The sequence below is a fragment of the Hemitrygon akajei genome, chromosome 10 (assembly GCF_048418815.1).
Source record: "Hemitrygon akajei chromosome 10, sHemAka1.3, whole genome shotgun sequence".
NCBI lineage: Eukaryota > Metazoa > Chordata > Chondrichthyes > Myliobatiformes > Dasyatidae > Hemitrygon > Hemitrygon akajei.
This window is the reverse complement of record NC_133133.1, coordinates 157,598,557-157,619,276: the sequence shown is the minus strand read 5'-3', so window position 1 is coordinate 157,619,276 and position 20,720 is coordinate 157,598,557. Positions and strand designations below refer to the sequence as shown.

Sequence of the window (20,720 nt, the reverse complement as noted above, 5' to 3'; positions counted from 1 at the left end):
CACAAAGGAGGGGGCTGGTATCATAACATCAATCAGAAACCCATTTATTTATTTAGAAATTGCGGGCGGGTGGGGAATGGAGAATTGGCTCTTCTGGCGCAATGAGCTGCATCACCCAGCAACCCACCTAATTTTAACCCTAGCCTAATCACAGGATAATTTACAATGACCAATTAACCTTCTAACTGGTACGTTTTTGGACTGAACGAGGAAACCAGGACACTTGAAACACATGTTGTCATGGGGAGAATGTATAAACTCCTTATAAGCAGTGACAGAACCGAACTCCAAACTCTGACACTCTCTGATGCAATAGTGTTGCACTAATCGGTGCATATTGCCACATGGTTCTCATTGTCTTTTCCATCATAAAGTCTTACAGGTTATTATCGTTATGAGCGAGAACAAAATGTGCACAAATATTCAACACATTAACTGGATTATGCAATCATACATTTCAAAGAAAACACAGTCAAAGTTTTAACTAAGTCTAATTGTTTTTATTTTAAAAATAGTCTTGGTTGGTTTTAGTACATGGCCTGGACCAATGCTCTAGTCTGTTAAAAACATAAGCTATAAAAATATATGGTCAGCCTTTGTTTCTCTCAGAAAGAGAAGCTACGTACAAATTAAAACAAATTATTTTTCCCCTATTAACCTGCATTGCTTTTCAACTTTATTTGACTTATTGCTATTCTACTCAATAAGTTTCCAGAAAAAAAGTTCTTAAATTAATGAAATATATGACTGTATTCAAAACCTCTCCTAATTCCCCATGCAGGTAGGCTTAAGTTGATTTATAATTTATAACAATTCATTCAAGAAAATAAGCAGAGATGAAGACTTGTTACAATTGTTCCTGTTTGATGGACACAACAAAAAGGAAGTTTTTACAAAACTTGTTTTTAAAGTCAAGGCACTAAATACAAAGATTATACACTTTGTTTACATTAAGTTCCTCCAAGGTTGTCGCAGGATTAGGAGGCTTGTGTGACTCAATGACCCACAGAGCTGTGCGGGCTGGAGTCGGGGCCTTGTGCTTTGGCTCTTGGTAGAGTATGCCAAACAGGTCATAAGGTAGAGGCCAGACAAAGCGTGATCCACTAGTCCTCCAGTTAAAAAAAGTTATTTAACAGCAATGAAGAATCCTTCTATATCTGTATGGACAGACAGAGATAGAGGGCCTTCATTGCTGCCCTAAACACCAGTGGCGTAACAGATAGCCAGTTATATTAATGAGCATATTGTTAATAATTTAGTAGGAAAAGCAACCAAACCCATTCCTCTAATTTGAATTTTTAAAAAAACAAAAATAATCAGGACCGAGAACTACAAGCCCAGATTATAAACTCTAAGTGTATAATCCAATTATCCAAAACACATTTAATAACAATACGTAACATTAATACATAAAAGTCTGTGCAGAATTTTTTTGAAACTATACATAATCTAATCATAGACAAGTAAAATATTCCATAGCAACATCTTTACCTAATAATAAAGCAACATTTGCAAGCTTTAATGAAGTTTTTCCTGCACATTTAACAAATAAACATGCCAGATCATTGCCCATAATAGTTCAGAGATGATTTTTATTTCCACAGTAATTGTTTTTAATACCGATGTAAAAGCTTATATGTATCTGGTCTGTTGAGAATAATCACATGGGTACATCACGTCCATGAGGAGGCATTATGTCGATTTTTGAAAAGCAAAGCTTTAAAAAAAATGTTAAGTCAGATGATCATGAAGGAAAGCATATCCCACAGCATTCCATACAGATTTCCAAGCAGTCTGAGGACTCACAGCAGGCATCCATCATGCCACAGTCCATATCACATGGGCAGTTGCAGTCATCCCCAAAGTCATCTGGTCCACAACAGCAGCAAGTGTTTTCAGATGTGCATATACCACACGAAGCTTGTCCCAGAATAATGTTGCAAAAGGTGACAAATTCACAGAATAGGCAGGCGAGAATGCAATGCACACAACCATCTTCAAGTGTACATCACCACCCATCCAGCCGATTATAAAATGGGAAAGAAAAAAGGAAAAGTCACATTAAATCAAATCATACTGACATAACTATCTTTTATTCCATAACCAACTTTTTTTTCAACCATCAGCATTAGTAACATTTAACGGAAATAGTCAAGAAGCTCAATATTCTATTGCTACATGCCTTATAACACTGCCCCACCACTATACCCATCCCACAAAAACATTGACACAAAATCCCACCTTGGTGATAGAGACTGAAGCACGATTTCTGTATGTCGTTAGTTAGAAGTGTTAAAAATTAAAAAGAGATCAAGATAGTCAAAATATTTCTGATTACTGTGTGCAATAACCCTAAACTTTCCAAGCCTTTTACATCCCCAAAATGTATTACATTAATTTAGAACAGCTTGGCTCAATCAATACATGCAATGGAGTTCTTTAGAATCTTATTTAGCCAGACATACTGAAAAAATAGTTTAAGCGTTTGATATAAGTCATAACCAAAACTCTTACATAGAAGCAGATGAGAAAGCAACTCTATTGAAGGATAAAATCATGCAGATGAAGGGAATACTCAACAGGACAGGTACCATCTATGATCACAAAAGCAGTTAATATTTCTTAACAGCAGACCTTCATTTGACACATCACTGATCCGGAACATTAATTCGTTTTTTACCCTCCGCAGATGCTAACTGATCTACTATTTCAAGGATTCTGCACATCTTTTTCTTGCTATACTGAAAACCGCACATTAAAAGATTATTACTTAATGCCCTCTAAACTTCATTCCAACTGACACTTTATTAAACTTCACCCAAGCAACACATGATAAACATCTTAGAATTATGTTAAAATGCTGTTGGTCTTTAACCTCATACCGATCACAAAAGCCCAATAGTAGCTTTGCATAAGAGACTGGGTTCAGTTTACATAGGAACCATGCACACACTGTACAAATATCTCAGGAATCTGGGTTCAGTTTGAACATGGATAGTAATTGGGAAGACCATATCCAATCCTCTACATCATCTACTTCCTTGATCATTTACATTAACATTTTAATTTTGCTTTTCTTTTATGCAACCAGAAATTTAACACAAGATTTGTGCAAACTTGCTAAATAAAAACAGAAACCTGGTTTATCCAAGTTAAAAGTAGTTTTTATAGCGCATCAATTTGAAGATGAATGATGTTTGGGCATACAAGTTGAATGATGCAAACACTTCAAAATTGAACTACGTATTTCAGCATCAATTTCAATGGTTTTCGCCTCAACAGTTAGCTTAAAATCGAACAAGACATTAACATATACAAGACAAACCTTGGTCCTGGTCATTTTATTTAGCTATGCTGGCAGAGTTCAGAACACTCTAAACAAATTTCCAGACATTCAGTTGTCTCACAGCAAGAATCAAAGAGTGTAAAGTCGAAGTCACAGGCACAGTTGAGATCCTCAGCAGGGGTCTCCTGAAGGCTGATGCAGCAACAGCCACAGCAAACACAGCAGGAATCACAGAAACCATGCTGACAGAAGGAGCAAACTTCAAGCAGCCCAAGGGTGAGCTCGGTGCAGTGACAGAAAAGACAGGCCAGAACCAAAGAAGCACAGCAGTCTAATGCAGAGAGAAAGATTTGAACAAAGTCAATAAAGTAAATGCAGCTTCACTGAAAAAAGCAGATTTAAAAATTTCTGTATGCATACTTACAACTATCTTTACATTGTATGTCTTTGAGTTCCCATATCCTACAGAACACATAGCATTACAGCTTAAATATTCACTTATCTATTACAAATGAAAAAATATCGTGGAGGCTGAAAAATGCTAGAAATACTCTGCAGGTTAGGCAGTACCCGTGGACAGAGAAATGGAATTAATGCTTTAAGTCATTGATTTGAAATGTTAGTGGATTCCTCCCATTACAGGTGCCTGGCCTGCAGAGAACGAAATACATTATGCTTTTAATTAAAATATTTGATTTCTTTCTTCATGCAGGATAGAGAAAGGAGTAAATTGAAAAGAGGAAAGAAGATTATAAGAGAAAAGAATAAATAATGTTGTTCCTTTGAACAAACAAGTTTTAGATTCAACAATTATGATGAACAGCTGAATGGCACCTTCCACAGTTAGCTGGAGTTTCAACTAAAAGGAGGCAAATCCTAATTATGCTTTTACATCCATCAACTGGGCCACTAGATTAAACACTGTGGGAAAGCACCAAATTTAAGGAGCCCAGTAAGGAGAGGAGCAAAGCTTCTAACCACACATTATTGCCCTCTTCACAAGAAAAACATGTCAGCAAAAACTTCAGTGTAGAAGTTAATAGGAACAGAAATAACAATCGAAAAGATTTCAGGTGCTTTTTCCTCACTATAAGTTGAAAGTTTCTACTGAAGAAATGGTTTATGTAACCAGTAAAGATGCAACAAATGCAACCAAAGTTTCCCGCAGCACCTGATCAGCTCAGTAACTTAAACTTCCTTTGTTTGCATGGGCTCCTTGGACTTCAATAACAACCTAGTAGGGCAACTTTCAGACACCAATGTGGAAATAAAAAATTACAACTATTAACTTTGTGCAAGGGAGGGAGTTGGGGGTTTGGGGTTTGATGTTCTAGCTGCTGTTTTCTCCCTGTGAGTGATCTGTTAGTTTTTGTGTGAGGAAGGGGGTGGGGGGTGGGGCTTGCAAGTTTTGCTTCCGTTTCTTTTTCGTGCGGGGGGAGTTGGTTGATGTCTTGGTTTTCAACAACTCCCATGGTTTATCCTTTTTCATGGCTATCTGAAGAAGACAAATATCAAAATTGTACATACGTACTTTGACAATAAAATGAACCTCTGAACTTTAACTTAAAACATTTCACAGAGCACAATATTAAGATTGTAATATACAGATGGCAGATCAAGCTTTTAAAAATCCATGTATTATATTTTTGTTTATCTAACGTAATTAAAACCTACACACACAAACTCAGAGCTGGGGAACAAAAACGGTGTAATATTTATTGTGGCTGACCATGGCAATAACAGCTCATTCAAAATGTTAATTTTCCAGAGTATTTTACAGCAATATTAATATGTACCTCAAGTTCTCACCGTGACAATTTTTCTCAATTATGTTAGAGAAGATTGCAAAAGAACATACTTCCAGAACAGTAGGGCATTGTTGATTTCAACCTCAAAATTTTGGCATCAACTCTTCCCGTACTGTCAGGTTGGTGGTATAATGACACCAAAATATTGGTTTTACAAGTACATAATCTAGATCGATATTTCACTGTCCCAAAATTGTGCAGATTATGCACATTAAATAAATGTACAATATTTCTTAATTTTAGTACAGAGTAGATCCTAAATTGATACCAGTAAGTGCCAATTTTCACTGACTGTAGAGCAATTTATTAACAGAACCTCATTGTAGTGCCTACTGGATCTTAAAATGTTTTAGATTCAGGAAGGTCTTTTTTCAAGTATCTAGAATATGGGGCTTAAGAATCAAGAGCACCCACTGGGGTGTGTGCAGAAGAGGTGCTACGCTGTAAATTATTTCACCCTGTTTCTGCTTCACTTGACCACATAGAAAGATTATCAGTAGGGGGTTTGAAAACAATACAATAAATTAATTGTAACTAACTGAAAAGGAAACCCACAGGTAAAATACTGACCTTGTAGGTCATATTAGATTCCAATAACTTCAGTGATAGTAAGTAAGCAAGCAAAGTGAATACCCACCAATACATTAGATCCTAGCAGTCTCCTGACAGGTAAGATAAAAATTACTTATGCAGACTTGCAATATTGAGTGGCCAATAACCATCCCATCTTGATCTGAGGTCATCTGTGCAGAAATCCAAGCCCGCAGACCATTAAACATAGGAGCAGAATTAGGCCTTCCATCCATCAAGTCTGCTCCGCCATTCCATCATGGCTGATTTATTATCCCTCTCAACCCTGTTCTCCTGCCTTCTCTCCACAACCTTTGATGTCATGACTAATCAAGAACCAATCAACCTCCACTTTAAATATACACAATGACTTGGTCTCCATGGCCATCTGGAGCAATGAATTCCACAGATTCACCAACCTTGGTCTAAATAAATTCCTTCTCGACTCTGTTCTAAATGGATATCACTCAATTCTGAGGCTGTGCCCTCTGGTCCTAGTCTCGCCCACTGTAGGAAACATCCTTTCCACCCTTACAGGATGCTTGCTCTTGTGTATTGCCACAAACAGTCGGCCATACTTACTGTAGCAAAGCATTTTCTCAAGAATGCTACTGATTCAGCACATCTCATTTCTGAAGCACCCCCTGTAGTACCCGACATTTCACCTTTGACTTATTACTCAAGGCAAGCAAAATTCCAAATTCACTGATCCGCCAGTGGTAGTCATTATGACAACTGTCATTCACTGCTTTAACCGCATACGCAAACAATAACTGCAAATGCCGACTTCTCTTATGGCTGACACCTGAACATTGTTCAAACAATGGGACTTACAAAGCACAGGAATATAGAAACGTGGGGGAGGGGGCAGCGGGGAAAGGAGCAAGGTTGCCAGACAGTATATTTCATTTGATTCGAAGTGGGCAAAATTGTGCACTAATGTTAAACACTGCATCAGCAAGGACCTGCAATCCACCACAATATAAAGCAGTGATGAATGCAGTTTCTAGTAACTTTTTCCTTTCATGTATAAATCATTATGTCAGAAAAGGATTCACAAAACAAAAAGCATAAAATCTCTGAATATTTATATTCTATTGATGGAATAATTGTGATTATTTTACAAATTCATACAAATTTCCTCATTTTTACCTCAAAACATTGCAGCATTAAGTCAACAAATGTCCGTAATCAACGATTTGGTTCTTTAAGAAAAAAATCAGTCATTAATATTCTATTTCAAGGAGTCCTCAGCTCACTTCCTTTATGTCTTGTACATCCTGTTTGGATTTCCTGAAAAATTAGTTGCTCCCTAAAGCCTATTAATTATCGTTAATATAACTGACTGTTAGGCCCCGAAGGCAGAAGCAGTAATTGACTCATCAATTTATCTCCACTTTCAGGTATTATCCAAGTTCATGACATCGATTAAAACACTATAATGTACTTTCTAGCTTCACTAAACCTGAAGTGATTCAAGAAAAAAAACAAAAAAAACACCAAGGACAAGAGTTAACTGGTATTTCATTGGTTAAATATGAATTCAGGAATTACTCGCATACTCCATTATTAAATGCAAATAAGGCACTGGTAAAATAAACTACTAGGTTTGGTTTAACCGAAAGAGAAATTTGCACATATGAATAAATCACATTTTTATTCAATGCAGATCAGAAACTGAACAGACTATTCTCCGTTTAAATGCAAATTAGAAAAGGAGCTAACTAAGCATTTGATTAATCCCATATATTTTAAACCTAGGGAAGGGATAACGTTCAGAGATTTTTATATTTAAGCAACATAAATATGAACCCTAGAAGAGATCAAAATAAAAAAAATTGAATACTTATTCCTCAAAAATATGCACAGTACCATTTGAATTATAGCACCATTGAGCGCCATTTGATGATCAGCACACAGTTAAGCAAGACTTTCTTCTCTTTAAGACTAAGAGTACATTTGTATAACACATGCTTCTGCTTCTCATCATGTAGAATCTGGACCAAAATATCTACTTGAAAGGTGAATTTTTATATATTTTTTAAAAACTATAAGAAGTGGTTTTACAGCCGAGTTCAATACTTAATACCCATCCTCAATTTCCCTTCAAAAGATGGAACACAGTCACCATCCAATCTGCTTTATTTTGGTATGAAGTTTAACACTTTTAACCGTATGAGGATAATGAACCAATGATGCACTTTCAAATCGGGATGTATGTGCTTTTTTTTTAATGTGTCTATTGTCTTTGACGTTATGGTAAATTAGATCCAAATCAAGATCAAGCGCAGAAGCTTTGTCAAGCCCCTCCATTTTGCAAATGGTACAGACTGCAACTATGAAGAACCATTGGTGGACAGATTGCTAATTATGCAAGCTGTTTTGGCCTTGATTAGTGGTTAGAATTCTAATTATGCAAGCTGTTTTCACCTTGATTGTACCAAACAACCCAAGCACTACCCTCTGCCAGACAAGCAAAAGGGAAGTTCTATCAAATTTCTTACTCATGCCTTCAAATTATGGGAAGACTTTAGACAGATAGGTGACCTAGCCACCACAGAACAACTACAAGTAATAAAACTACAAAGCCCAGATGTTGGTCCCTATAAGGTCTACAGACTTACACCCTCTTCCTTCCAGGAAAATGATTCAAGACTTGGCAATGGTAACTCCAATGCCAATTAGCCAGAGGTGACAAGACCGTCTTTTTGAACAGTCACAACTTGACACATAATATTATATATAAAATATTAGTTGGCTTTCTCCAGCAGTTAGATTCTCAATGTTTAGACTTTTAATACAAGTTTATCCTCAATTCAAAGGACTCTCTCAGCACCTCTTACTATATTTCCACTTGATATTAATAACTGACAGTGCAATGTTTCTTCTATTCCATTCTAGAAATATTGGATTGTAAAAAAACCTCAATTTACATTGGTTCAAAGCGTCTAAACTCTTTAATTTTGAACAGTTCTGGTTGAGCTGTAGCAGCTTTAGCACTGGTAACAAAACTCAGTCAAAATCATTGAAATGAAGTAAAGAAACAGGCCTTTCAGCCGAGTCCTTGCTGACTGTCAAGTAATGGATTTTACACTAACACTACCCTAACCCATTTTATTCCCTCTGGATTCCAATCAGGAAGAAGATTTAAAATTTGTCGGTCTGCATAATTTAGCTTAGAGCAGAGGGCAAAAGCAGTGAGAAAGTAATTCCTAGTCCCTCCCCTCACCCCCTAAAATGTAGTGGAAACTGGACATTGTAATCCACTTGGAAACAAAATTCAGAATAAGAGCACATAATTCTGAATGTTATTTGTTCTACAAAAACCAAGAACAAAATTCTGGCCCAGTTAACCATCGCTGCTTTAAAAAGGACTCTTGTTTTCCTCTTAAATCCACCCAAACTGCCACCCATTTTTGTGCATATAGGTCAAGGCTATGATAAAGACCATAATGACCATCAATATTTACATTTTTAAAGATAATTTATTCTCTAGGTTAATAAAATGATCACCCATAGAGGTCACTTAACCATTTGAAAAACTACAACAATCCAATATGTCCAGAAATAGAAACAGAAAATGTACTCTTGGCTAAATCTTATTGGATAAGAGGTCAGACTCCATCTTTTAGCAATGAATTGATATGGGAAGCCAATCAAAATGGTCCTCTTAAAGACTAAGAGTCATAGTCACAAAAAAATGCAGCACAGAAACAGGTCCATCTCATATATGTTGAACCACTTAATTGAAACATTAAGACCAGCACTGGGAGCCTGGACCTCCATAACCCTCACATCCATATACCTACCCAAACTTCTCTTAAACGTTGAAATCAAGCTTGCATGTATCACTTTGCTGGCAGCTTGTTCCACTTTCTCATGACCCTCAGTGAAGAAGTTTCCTCTCATGCTCCCCTTAAAGCTTTTAACCTTTCACCCAACCTCAGTGGGAAAAGCCTGCCTGCATTTACCCTATCTATGCCCCTCATGATTCCGATATCTCTATCAAATCTCCCCTCAATCTCCTAAATTTCAAGGAATAAAATCCTAACCTGTTCAATCTTTCCTTTCCATTGAAGTCCTCCAGTCCCAGTAACATCCTTGTAAATTTTCTGTACTCTTTCATCCTTATTTACATCTATCCTGTAGGTAGGGGACCAAAACTGCACACAATTCTAAAAATTAGGACTTACTAACATCTTACACAACTGCAACATAATATCCTATCTCCTGTACTCAGTACTTTGTTCTATGAAGGCCAATGTGCTAAAAAGCTTTATGACCCCATCAACCTGTGACACCACTTCCAATGAATTCTGGACCTGTATTCCCAGATCCCTTTGTCCTACTGCACTCAATGCCCTACCATTCACTGGAATATTGCCACAGTTTAATATTCATCTTATTCTCAGGAGTAACCTGAAATGAGGCAGGTTGAGTTTGTGCTTTATAATTGTACTCTCTATATTCAGCAATTGGCCGTACAATAAAGCAATAATTTAACTGACCTCACTGAAGAGTTTTAATCAACTGATTGAAACAATGGAGAAATAAATGTAAGGGTACACATAAAATACATGGCCACTTCCAATTTTAAAAACTATTGCATTCCTACCTTTTGTATTGATGGCACTGGATCGGTTGATGTGGGAAAACCCACAATTATACAGCGCATACTGACCTACCTACATTGCTGAATGTAGGTGATATTTAAAACAAATATCAATTAGTTGCAGCTACTCTGGTGTATATATATATTAATTGAAAGTGATGGCACAAGTAGATGGGGCCGTAAAAAAAAGCTTTTGGCACATTGGCCTTCCTAAATCAGAGTATCGAGTACAAGAGTTGGGATGCCATGTTGAAATTGTATATAACAAATGGTAAAACCTCATTTGGAGTATTGTGTGCAGTTTTGGTCACGTTACCTACAGGAAAGATGCAAACAAGTTTGAAAGAGTGCAGAGAAAATTTACAAGGATGTTGTTGGGTCTGGAGGGCCTGAGTTATAAGGAAAGATCGAATAGATTAGGACTTTATTTCTTAGATCATAGAAGAATGAGGGGAGATTTCATAGAGATATATAAAATTATGAGGGGTATAGATAGGGTAAATGCAAACAGACTTTTTCCACTGAGATGGGGTGCGACTACAACGAGAGGTCATGGATTAAGGGCAAAAGGTGAAAAGTTTAAGGGGAACACAAGGGGAGACTTCTTCAGAGTGTCGTGAGTGTGTGGAAAGAGCTGCCAGCGCAAGTGGTGACGTAAACTTGATTTCAATCTTTAAGTGAAGTTTGGATAGCTACATAGGTAGTAGGGATATGGAGCTCTCGGCATAGATTATCGGAGTAGGCAGTTTAGATGGTTCGGCATAGACTAGATGGGCCGAAGGACCTGTTTCTGTGCTGTGCTTTTCTCTGACTTTAAAACATACAGTATGCTGAGCCACGTCCACACAACTCTAGCGACCCAGGTTCAATCCTGACCTCCCCCCTCCCCCCCGCAGCTATCCCAGTGGAGACTGCACGTCTTCTCCATGACCACATCTATGTGCTCTACTTTCCTCTAATACAATGTCCTCTGCAAGTTAACTGGCCTACAAATTTCCACAGGAACGAGAAAAGTCCATGAGGAAGTCAAGGGGAACGTAGACGGAACAGAATGAGATTGGTGAAACTGGATGACTGATGTGCAATCTCTCAGTGGGCAGAATGTTCACTTCCACACTGTACAACTCAATCCAACTGTGCTTCAAAACAGTTTTTAAAAATTTACAGCAAAACTGACATCAGTCTCTTGTTCATTTGATAAGTGTTCAAGTATCCTTGGAATGATTATTATCACTACACAAGTATTTGGAATCATAGTGCACATCTGTATTTGGGCTTTGAGGATGGTTTATGTTACCACACCTGCAAAGTATAGAGCACGGGTCCAAATACTTAAGATCAGAGGACAATGGAAATAAAAATTGAGCTGAAAACTTATTCAACTCCCTTCTGTGTTAAACAAATTGTGTGCATGGAAATTGAAAATCATCCTTTTCCAGGTGCATATCTAGTAATGGATTTACAATCCAGAGCATTGAAAGTAAGCCTGGAATTGGTGCTTGGTTGCACTGGCCAAGAATTCTAATTGGAATACTGCCTGATTTTGCTCCACTAGCTTCTAGAACACTGTTAAACAAATAGTTTGTTTCCTCGTTTAGTTGCACAAGGGGTCTAAAATCCAAATCCAGTCAAGATGATGCCGAGCTGCTGTTGCCACTGAGGTAGTGGCTCAGACTTAATTGTTCTTTTTAAAAGTTTCGCAGGGTGTTTTTGGGGGCAGCATGTGGAGTTAAGTGACAGGTTAGGGTTTAGGGAAAGAGAGGAGGGGAGTTACAGGTTGGAGGTTAGCTGCAGTAAATGAGTTGTCGAGGCAAGAGCCAGAGTCCAGGCTGGAGCATTCTGCAGTAGAAGGTCAGTGTTCACTGTGGACTGATGTTGGGTCAGTAGGCCCCGGGGAACAAGGCCAGTGACAACCCAGGGCATTACGTCCCGGCATAGAAGGTCCATGTAATCATGTCCAATGTTGAAAATCCCATAATCAGCCAGTGCTCGGCTTGATACCAAAGGTCAAAACCTAATAATGGTCAAATATCAAAGTCGGTGAATCTAAATGTTGAGGCCTATGGTCAGTGGGAATGGAAGTAAGAAATCTGTGATTTGCGGGTCCAGGCCAGGGACTGGACGTTGGCATGTCCATCCTGGGAATGGAGACCCGTTCTTCTATAGATAGATGTACCATGGAGAGCATTCTGACAGGCTGCATCACTGTCTGGTATGGGGAGGGGGGAAATGGGGTGAGGCTACTGTACAGGACTGAAAGAAGCTGCAGAGGGTTGTAAATTATTAAGCTCCATGTTGGATACAAGCCTACAGAGTATCCGGGACATCCTCAAGGAGCGGTAATTCAGAAAGAGAGCGTCCATTATTAAGGACTCCCAGCACCCAGAGCATGCCTTTTTCTAATTGTTACCATCAGGCAGGAGGTACAGAAGCTTGAAGGCACACACTCAGCGATTCATGAACAGCTTCCTCCCCTCTGCCATCCGATTCCTAAATGGACATTGAACCCATGAACACTACCTCACATTTCTTTAGTATATCTTATTTCTGCTTTTGCACGATTTTTAATCTATTCAATACTGTATACATATACTGTAATTTATTTATCTTCTATAATATATATTGCATTGAACTGCTGCTGCTAAGTTAACAAATTTCACGCACATGCCAGTGATAATAAACCCGTTTCTGATTCTAATTCTTTGGGAATAGGAGGGAGAAAAGTGACCTGTTTGGCTGTTAAGTTTTGTTGCTGTTATTTGTGTTGTTCTGCTGAAGGCTGTAGGCATGCTATACTGGTGCCGGATTATGTGGCAACACTTAAACGTTGCCCCCAGCACATGCTTTGATTGCTGTTAGTTCTTGACACCAATGACACATTTCATTGCGTGTCAATGTACATGTGATAAATTAATGAATCTGAAATTTGGGCTGCTATCTAGACTTTTTACCGTATTGCAGAAGTTTAATGTCAAAATTATTTTTATTATAACTTTTTATTCAGTGAATGTACACAAAAGGGAGCAATGTCTACCCTAGAGCCTTTTTGTTAACTGTGCAAAATAAAGCATTTTAAATTCTACCACCCAGAAAATGCCATGGATTAGAGTGTGAGAGACAATCTTGTCACACTTCTTTTTTAATGATCTACACTACAAAAAAGGCTAAAATACACAAAAGTATTTTGCAATGCAACATTATAGAAGAAACCAAATAGGTTTTGTACCAGTCAGGCTTCATGAACTTTAAGAAATGCCAGCAGTTGTATGCCAAACCAACCCCTCTAGACCCAAGTGCCCTTAAATATCAGGAGGTTTAGAAATTCTGTACTTGCTGCACAAGTTCTACTAGTAATCTCTGTGAGTATGCTCGGAGTTTAGGTCTCCTCACGAAGAATACTGGAGATGCCAGTTATGCTAAGGAAGCAGCAAGCCAGGTTAGGCATGGTGCAAGAATACACGAGGCAATTTATTTCGATATACAGGAGTAGCTACAAGGCTGGGAGCAAGAAAAAAGGCAAATTAAATTATTTTAACACAGTATGCGTTTGCACTTTCAGTGTTTGGTGAGTTATTTCCGTTTATTTGTTCAAATGCTTTTTGCCACTACTTTCTGACGAGGTCGTGAACCGGGCTTATTCAGTTCACCCAGATAACCACATTCTGCTCCTATATCTTACAGTCTTGTGATCATATGGCAAGACTCCACTTCTGTGCACAGCCTCATAATATAACATTGAACTTAAGCTATTGAAGTCAGTGATGCTACAGATGGCAAGTCCATATTTTTCCTCCTCCTCCTTTTTAAGCAGTTCCGTGGGATGGAGGATGACTCAATCACTCCAACTGAAAGCTGCTTCTGCAGATGTTTTAACATGGGACAGCCATTAATCAGTGTCAACAGAATGTGGTATTGGCATTAAGGCCAGAAGCCCCAGATTGTCACTATTCTCACATGGTGGGCACCTACAGCCTATGACTGACAACAAGATCTGTCCCAATACATTTTGCCTATTACATTGCCAAACTAATCATTTCTGTGTTAGGGAATACACAGATAATGTGGATTTTCTCTTATTGTGAACAGATCTTATTCTACTCAAAATCATTCGAGGAGCTAAAACAATGCTAAAGCAGGAAGGCCATTTCGAACATTGGGCAGGCAATTTTCAAAGTCAAATGTTATACTGTCCTAAGTTAGATGATTTCAACCAAACAAGGGAAGGTTCGTTATACACTCTGGTATCATGAAGAGGTAAGATCAAGAACTAAGGACCATAGAATATTACAGCACAAAAACAGGCCTTTTGGCCCTTCTTGGCTGTGCCAAACCATTTTTCTGCCTAGTCCCACTGACCTGCACCTGGCCCATAGCCCTCCAAACCCCTCTCATCCATGTACCTGTCCAAGATTTTCTTATATGTTAAAAGTGAGCCCACATTCACCACTTCATCTGGCAGGTCATTCCACACTCCCACCACTCTCTGCGTGAAGAAGCCCCCCCAATTTTCCCTTTAAACTTTTCCCCCCTCACCCTTAACCCATGACCTCTGGTTTCTTTCTTCCCTGGCCTCAGTGGAAAAAGCCTGCTTGCATTCACTCTATCTATACCCATCATAATTTTATACACCTCTATCAAATCACCCCTCATTCTCCTATGCTCCAGGGAATAAAGTCCTAACCTATTCAACCTTTCTCTGTAACTCAGTTTCTCAAGTCCTGGCAACATCCTTGTAAACCTTCTCTGCACTCTTTCAACCTTATTAATATCCCTCTGTTCTACTGCACTCCTCAGTGTCCTACCATTTATCTTGTATGTTCTACTTTGGTTTGACCTTCCAAAGTGCAATACCTCACACTTGTCCACATTAAACTCCATCTCAATGGACCCAGCACTGATCCCTGTGGCACACCACTAGTCACAAGCCTCCACTCAGAGTAGCAATCCTCCACTACCACTCTCTGGCTTCTTCCATTGAGCCAATGTCTAATCCAATTTACTACCTCTCCATGTATACCTAGAGACTGAATCTACCTAACTAACCTCCCATGCAGGACCTTGTCAAAGGCCTTACTGAAGTCCATGTCATCCACTTTCCTGGTAACTTCCTCGAAAAACTCTAATAGATTGGTTAAACATGACTTACCATGCACAAAGCTATGCCAACTTTTTCTAATAAGTCCCTGTCTATCCAAATACTTGTAGATCCAATCTCTTAGTATTCCTTCCAATAATTTACCTACTACCGGTGTCAAACTTACCAGCCTAATCTCCCGGCTTACTTTTTGAGCCTTTTTTAAACAATGGAACCTCACTAAGTGTGAAAGTGCCCAAATCTTTATGAATGGTTCTTAAATATGCTTGGATGCAACATTGCAAGTTATTGCACCAATTTTACAAGGCCCTGCTCAAGATGAATTACCTCCCTAACTAAGAAAGAATAAATTCAGAATAGAATAACCAGACTGACGCCAAGGGTGGTTGGCTTGTTCTAAGAAAAGGGATTAAGCAGAGTCTCAAGCTTAAACCTAGAAGAATGGAGAGACAAGCTTACAGAGTGCATAAAATTCTTAAGGATCTTGACAGGGTAGGTTTGACAGTTAATATTTCCCATGGCTAGATTAGCCATATCCAGGGAGCACCTGTCTCAAAATAAGGAGTCTACCATTCAAAACTAGGGCAGAGTGACATTTCTTCACTGAGAAGGCAAAGAATCTTTGGAATTTTCCATCCAAGATACCAATGGTAAATCATTTATTGAGAACAAAGATGGTTATGGATAGTGGAGTAGTACAACAACAGCCTGTGGGAAGAGAGCCAATTTTGACATAGATCGGTGGAATAGGCATGGGGGGGGGGGGGTGAACAAGGGATGGGGGCTGTTGATTGGTTGAATCATTCTCAATGCTTCTACAAAATTTGTGCAACTTTTTAACCATTAAGTCTTCAAACTGATAGTCATATATCACGCAAGCAGATTTAGATCAGGAGTCTATAAGATATAGGAGTAGAACTGGACCATTGGAAAATCAAACTTGCTCCACCATTTCATCATGCTGATCCATTTTCCTTCTCAGCCCCAATCTCCTGCCTTCTCCCCATATCCCCTCATGCCCTGACCAATCAAGAATCAATCAACCTCTGCCTTAACTATAACCATTGACTTGGCCTCTACAGCCACCTATGGTAACAACTTCAATAGATTTACCACTCTGGCTGAAGAAATTCCTCCTCATCTCTATTCTAAAGGATGCCACTCTATTCTGAGGCTGTGCCTTCTGGTCCAGGACGCCACCACCATAGGAAACATCCTCTCCATATCATCCTACTGAGGCCTATCAACATTCAATAGTTTTCAATGAGGCCACTCCTCATTCTTCTGAATTCCAGTGAGTACAGGCCCAGAGTCATCAGACACTCTTCATATGACAAGACTTTAAATCCCAGAATCATTTTCGAGAACCTCCTTTGAACTCTTTCGAATGTCAACACATTCTTTCTACACTTGTAAGATAAGGGACCCAAAACTGCCACAATATTCCAAGTGAGGCCTCACCAGTGCTTTATAAAGCCTTAACATTACATCCTTGCTTTTATATTCTAGTCCTCTTGAAATGAATGCTAACATCGCATTTGTCTTCCTCACCTCAACCTGCAAATTAACCTTTATGGAATCCTGTACAAGAACTTCCAAATCCCTTTGCGCCTCACATTTTTTAAATTTTCTCTCCATTTGGAAAATAGTCTACCCTTTTACTACTTCTACCAATTGCATTTTATTCCATTTTCCACTTCTTTACCCATTCTCCTAATCTGTCTGTCCATCTGCAGCCCCTCAACTTCCACAAAACTATCTGCCCACCACACATCTTCATATCGTCCTCAAACTTTGCAACAAAGCCATCAACTCCATCATCCAAATCATTGCCATAAAACATAACAAGAAGTGGTCCCAACACAGATCCCTGTGGAACATCACTAGTCACATGCAGCCAACCAGAAAAGGCACCCTTTATTCCCACTCTTTGCCTCCTGCCAATCAATCTGTGTTAGTATCTTTCCTGTAATGCCATGGGCTCTTAACTTGTTTAGCAGCCTCATGTGTAAACCTTGTCAAAGGCCTTCTGAAATGCCAGTACACAACATCCATCGATTCTCCTTTGTCTATCCTGCTTGTTATTTCTTCAAAGAATTCCAACAGATTTGTCAGGCAAGATTTTCCCTAGTGGAAACCATGCTGATTATGGCTCATTTTATCATGTGCCTCCAAGCTCCCCAAAACCACATCCTTAACAATCGACTCCAATATCTTCCCAACCACTGAGTTCAGACTAACTGGTCTTTCTTTCCTTTCTTCTGCCTCTCTTCCTTTTTGAATACTAGAGTGATATCTGCAATTTTCCATTTCTTTGGAACCATGCAAGAATCAACTGATTCTTGAAAAATCATTCTTAATATATCTACAATCTCTTCAGAATCAGAATCAGGTTTATTATCACCAGCACATGTCATGAAATTTGTTAACTTAGTAGCAGCAGTTCAATGCAATACATAATATTTTTTTTTGCTTCTATAAGTTAATGAATTGCAGAATACATTTACTGAATAGATTAAGAGCTGTGCAAAAAAAAAAGAAATATATATTAAAAATGTGAGGTAGTGCTCACAGGTTCAATGTCCATTTAAGAATCAAATGGCAGAGGGGAAGAAGCTGTTCCTGAATCGCTGAGTGTGTATCTTCAGACTTCTGTACCTCCTACCTGATGGTAACAGTGAGAAAAGGGCATGCCCTGTGTGCTGGAGGTCCTTAATAATGGACGCTGCCTTTCTGAGATACTGCTCCCTGAAGATATCCTGGGTACTTTGTAGGCTATTACCCCAGATGGAGTTGACTAGATTTACAACCCTCTGCAGCTTCTTTCAGACCTGTGCAGTAGAACCCCCCATATCAGACAGTGATGCAGCCTGTCAGAATGCTCTCCACAGTATATCTATAGAAGCTTTTAAGTGTTTTTGCTGACATGCCCAATCTCTTCAACTCCTAATGAAGCATAGTTGCTGTCTTGCCTTCTTTATAACTGTATCGATATGTTGGGACCAGGTTAGATCCTCAGAGATCTTGACACCCAGTAACTTGAAACTGCTCACTCTCTTCACTTCTGATCTCTCTATGAGGATTGGTGTGTGTTCCTTCATCTTACCCTTCCTGAACTCCACAATAAGCTCTTTCATCATAGTGCCGTTGAGTGCTAGGTTGTTGCTGCGACACCACTCCACTAGTTGGCATATCTCACTCCTGTATGCCCTCTCATTTCCATCTGAGATTCTACCAACAATGGTTGTATTGTCGGCAAATTTATAACTGGTATTTGAGCTATGCATAGCCACACAGTCATGGGTATATAGGGAGTAGAGCAGTGGGCTAAACACACACCCCTGAGATGCACCAGCGCTGATCGTCAGCGAGGAGGATATGTTATCACCAATCCACAGAGACTGTGGTCTTCTGGTTAGGAAGTCGAGCATCCAATTGCAGAGGGAGGTACAGAGGCCCAGGTTCTGCAACTTCTCAATCAGGTTTTTGGGAACAATGGCATTAAATGCTGAGCTATAGTCGATGAACAGCATCCTGACATAGGTGTTCATGTTGTCCAGGTGGTGTAAGGCTGTGTGAAGAGCCATTGAAATTGCATCTGCCATTGACCTATTGTGGTGATAGGTAAATTGCAATGGGTCCAGGTCCTTGCTGAGGCAGGAGTTCAGTCTAGTCATGACCAACCTCTCAAAGAATTTCATCACTATAGATGTGAGTGCTCCCGGGCGATAGGCATTAAGGCAGCTCACATCTTTCTTCTTTTGCACTGGTATAATTGTTGCCTTTTTTGAAGCAAGTGGAAACTTCCGTCCATAGCAGTGAGAGGCTGAAAATGTCTTTGAATACTCCTGCTAGTTGGTTGGCACAAGTTTTCAGATCCTCAACGGGTACTCCATTGGGACCTTCCACCTTGCGAGAGATCACCCTCTTTAAAGGCAGCCTAACATCAGCCCCTGAGACAAAGATCACAGGGTCATCAGCTGCAGCAGGGATCTTCACAGCTGTAGTTATAATCTCCCTTTCAAAGTGGGCACAGAAGGCATTGAGTTCATCTGGTAGTGAAGCATCACTGCCATTTATGCTATTGGGTTTCGCTTTGTAGGAAGCCACCACTTTCGGAATCTTGGGGTGTACACCATCCAATCCAGGTGACTTATCTACCTTCAGACCTTCCAGTTTCCCAAGCACATTCTCCCCAGTAATGCACCTTCACTCACTTCTGAACTTCCAGCATACTGCTAGTGTGAAGACTGATAGAAAATATTTATTCAGTTGATCCACCATTACTATCTCTCCAGCAACATTTTCCAGTGATCCGATATCTACTTTCACCTCTTTTACTCACTTTATATATCTGAAGAAACTTTGTATCATCACAGATCCCTAAATTACCCTTGAAGTACTTTCAATTGCTATTTGCCGATGGGTCAGGATGGCCAGGCAAAGTAAAATGATTTTCAAGTTCACATGGAATCTGTATTATTTATTTTACTTGCTTGCAGCAGTTTGCTAAATAAATTCATTGACAATGTCAAACGAAAATTACGCTACGTCCCCAAGTATTTTTCTTCGTATGAATTATAAAAGCATGTCTTCTCAGAAAAAAAAATGTTAGCCTAGATATATGATTGAATTTTGTTCCAGAATGCTTAAAGTAAGTGTGCAAAAAAAAAAAAATTACAATTCTGGATGGTTAAACATACCTTCTGGTGTCGATGCTGGTTTCTGAGAATTTGTAGAGCTTAATTTGCTTTTTTTGCTGGCATTACTAGTAACTGAAAGGCTTGACTGGAGTTTTCTGTGCATTTTCTGAGAGACTGGAGCAGAAAGCTTTCTGTGGTCTGAAATCCCATGTGTCATCCCGTTGTGAATTCCATTTACATTACTCGGGCTTGTGTGGCCATTTTGTAATTTGCCAGTTTCCCCCTCGGTCTGTTCCAGTGCTGTCATGGATTGAGGTTGAGCTGAAAGTGTGAGAAGATGATTCAGATTAATCTCTCAAATAAAATATTTTCTCACATTTTGGAACAGGCAATGAATAGTAAAATTTTGAAAACTTGGGATTTCAGAGAATGTTGGATTGTTGTAACAATCTTTGAACAAAAACTTTAAGCCTAACATATCAGAATGAGAAAGGACCATTCTACAATACTTGGGGGGGGGGGGGGGGGAGGAGGGGAACTCAATGTAAAATAACATCCAACTGTATATGGGTAAACATTGCCCAACTAATATTAAAAAAAGACAATGACATTTGATGCACAATTTCTAAAGTTGGATCATTCTACAGGCAGAGAGTCCCCACAAAGCAATAATGAAACCTCAAAAATAACTATTTTAGTTGTTTAG

At 39.1% G+C, this 20,720-nt stretch overlaps 1 protein-coding gene across 3 annotated transcripts in view; it reads right to left on the bottom strand.

The window, feature by feature from the left end:
- Positions 1-478: 478 nt before the first annotated feature.
- Positions 479-20,720, bottom strand: part of mdfic (MyoD family inhibitor domain containing) — a 57,704-nt gene continuing 37,462 nt past the window's right edge. For 2 of the 3 annotated variants that reach the window (XM_073059494.1, XM_073059495.1), the window contains exons 4-6: positions 20,075-20,335; positions 3,326-3,617; positions 1,859-1,995 (exon numbers count right to left, since the gene is read on the bottom strand). In XM_073059494.1, coding sequence (XP_072915595.1) covers positions 3,346-3,617; positions 20,075-20,335 — 533 coding nt within the window. In that variant the 3' untranslated portion in view covers positions 1,859-1,995; positions 3,326-3,345. Of the gene's footprint in view, positions 1,996-3,325; positions 3,618-20,074; positions 20,336-20,720 lie in introns of all 3 variants that reach the window. The other variant, XM_073059497.1, reaches the window with a different exon arrangement.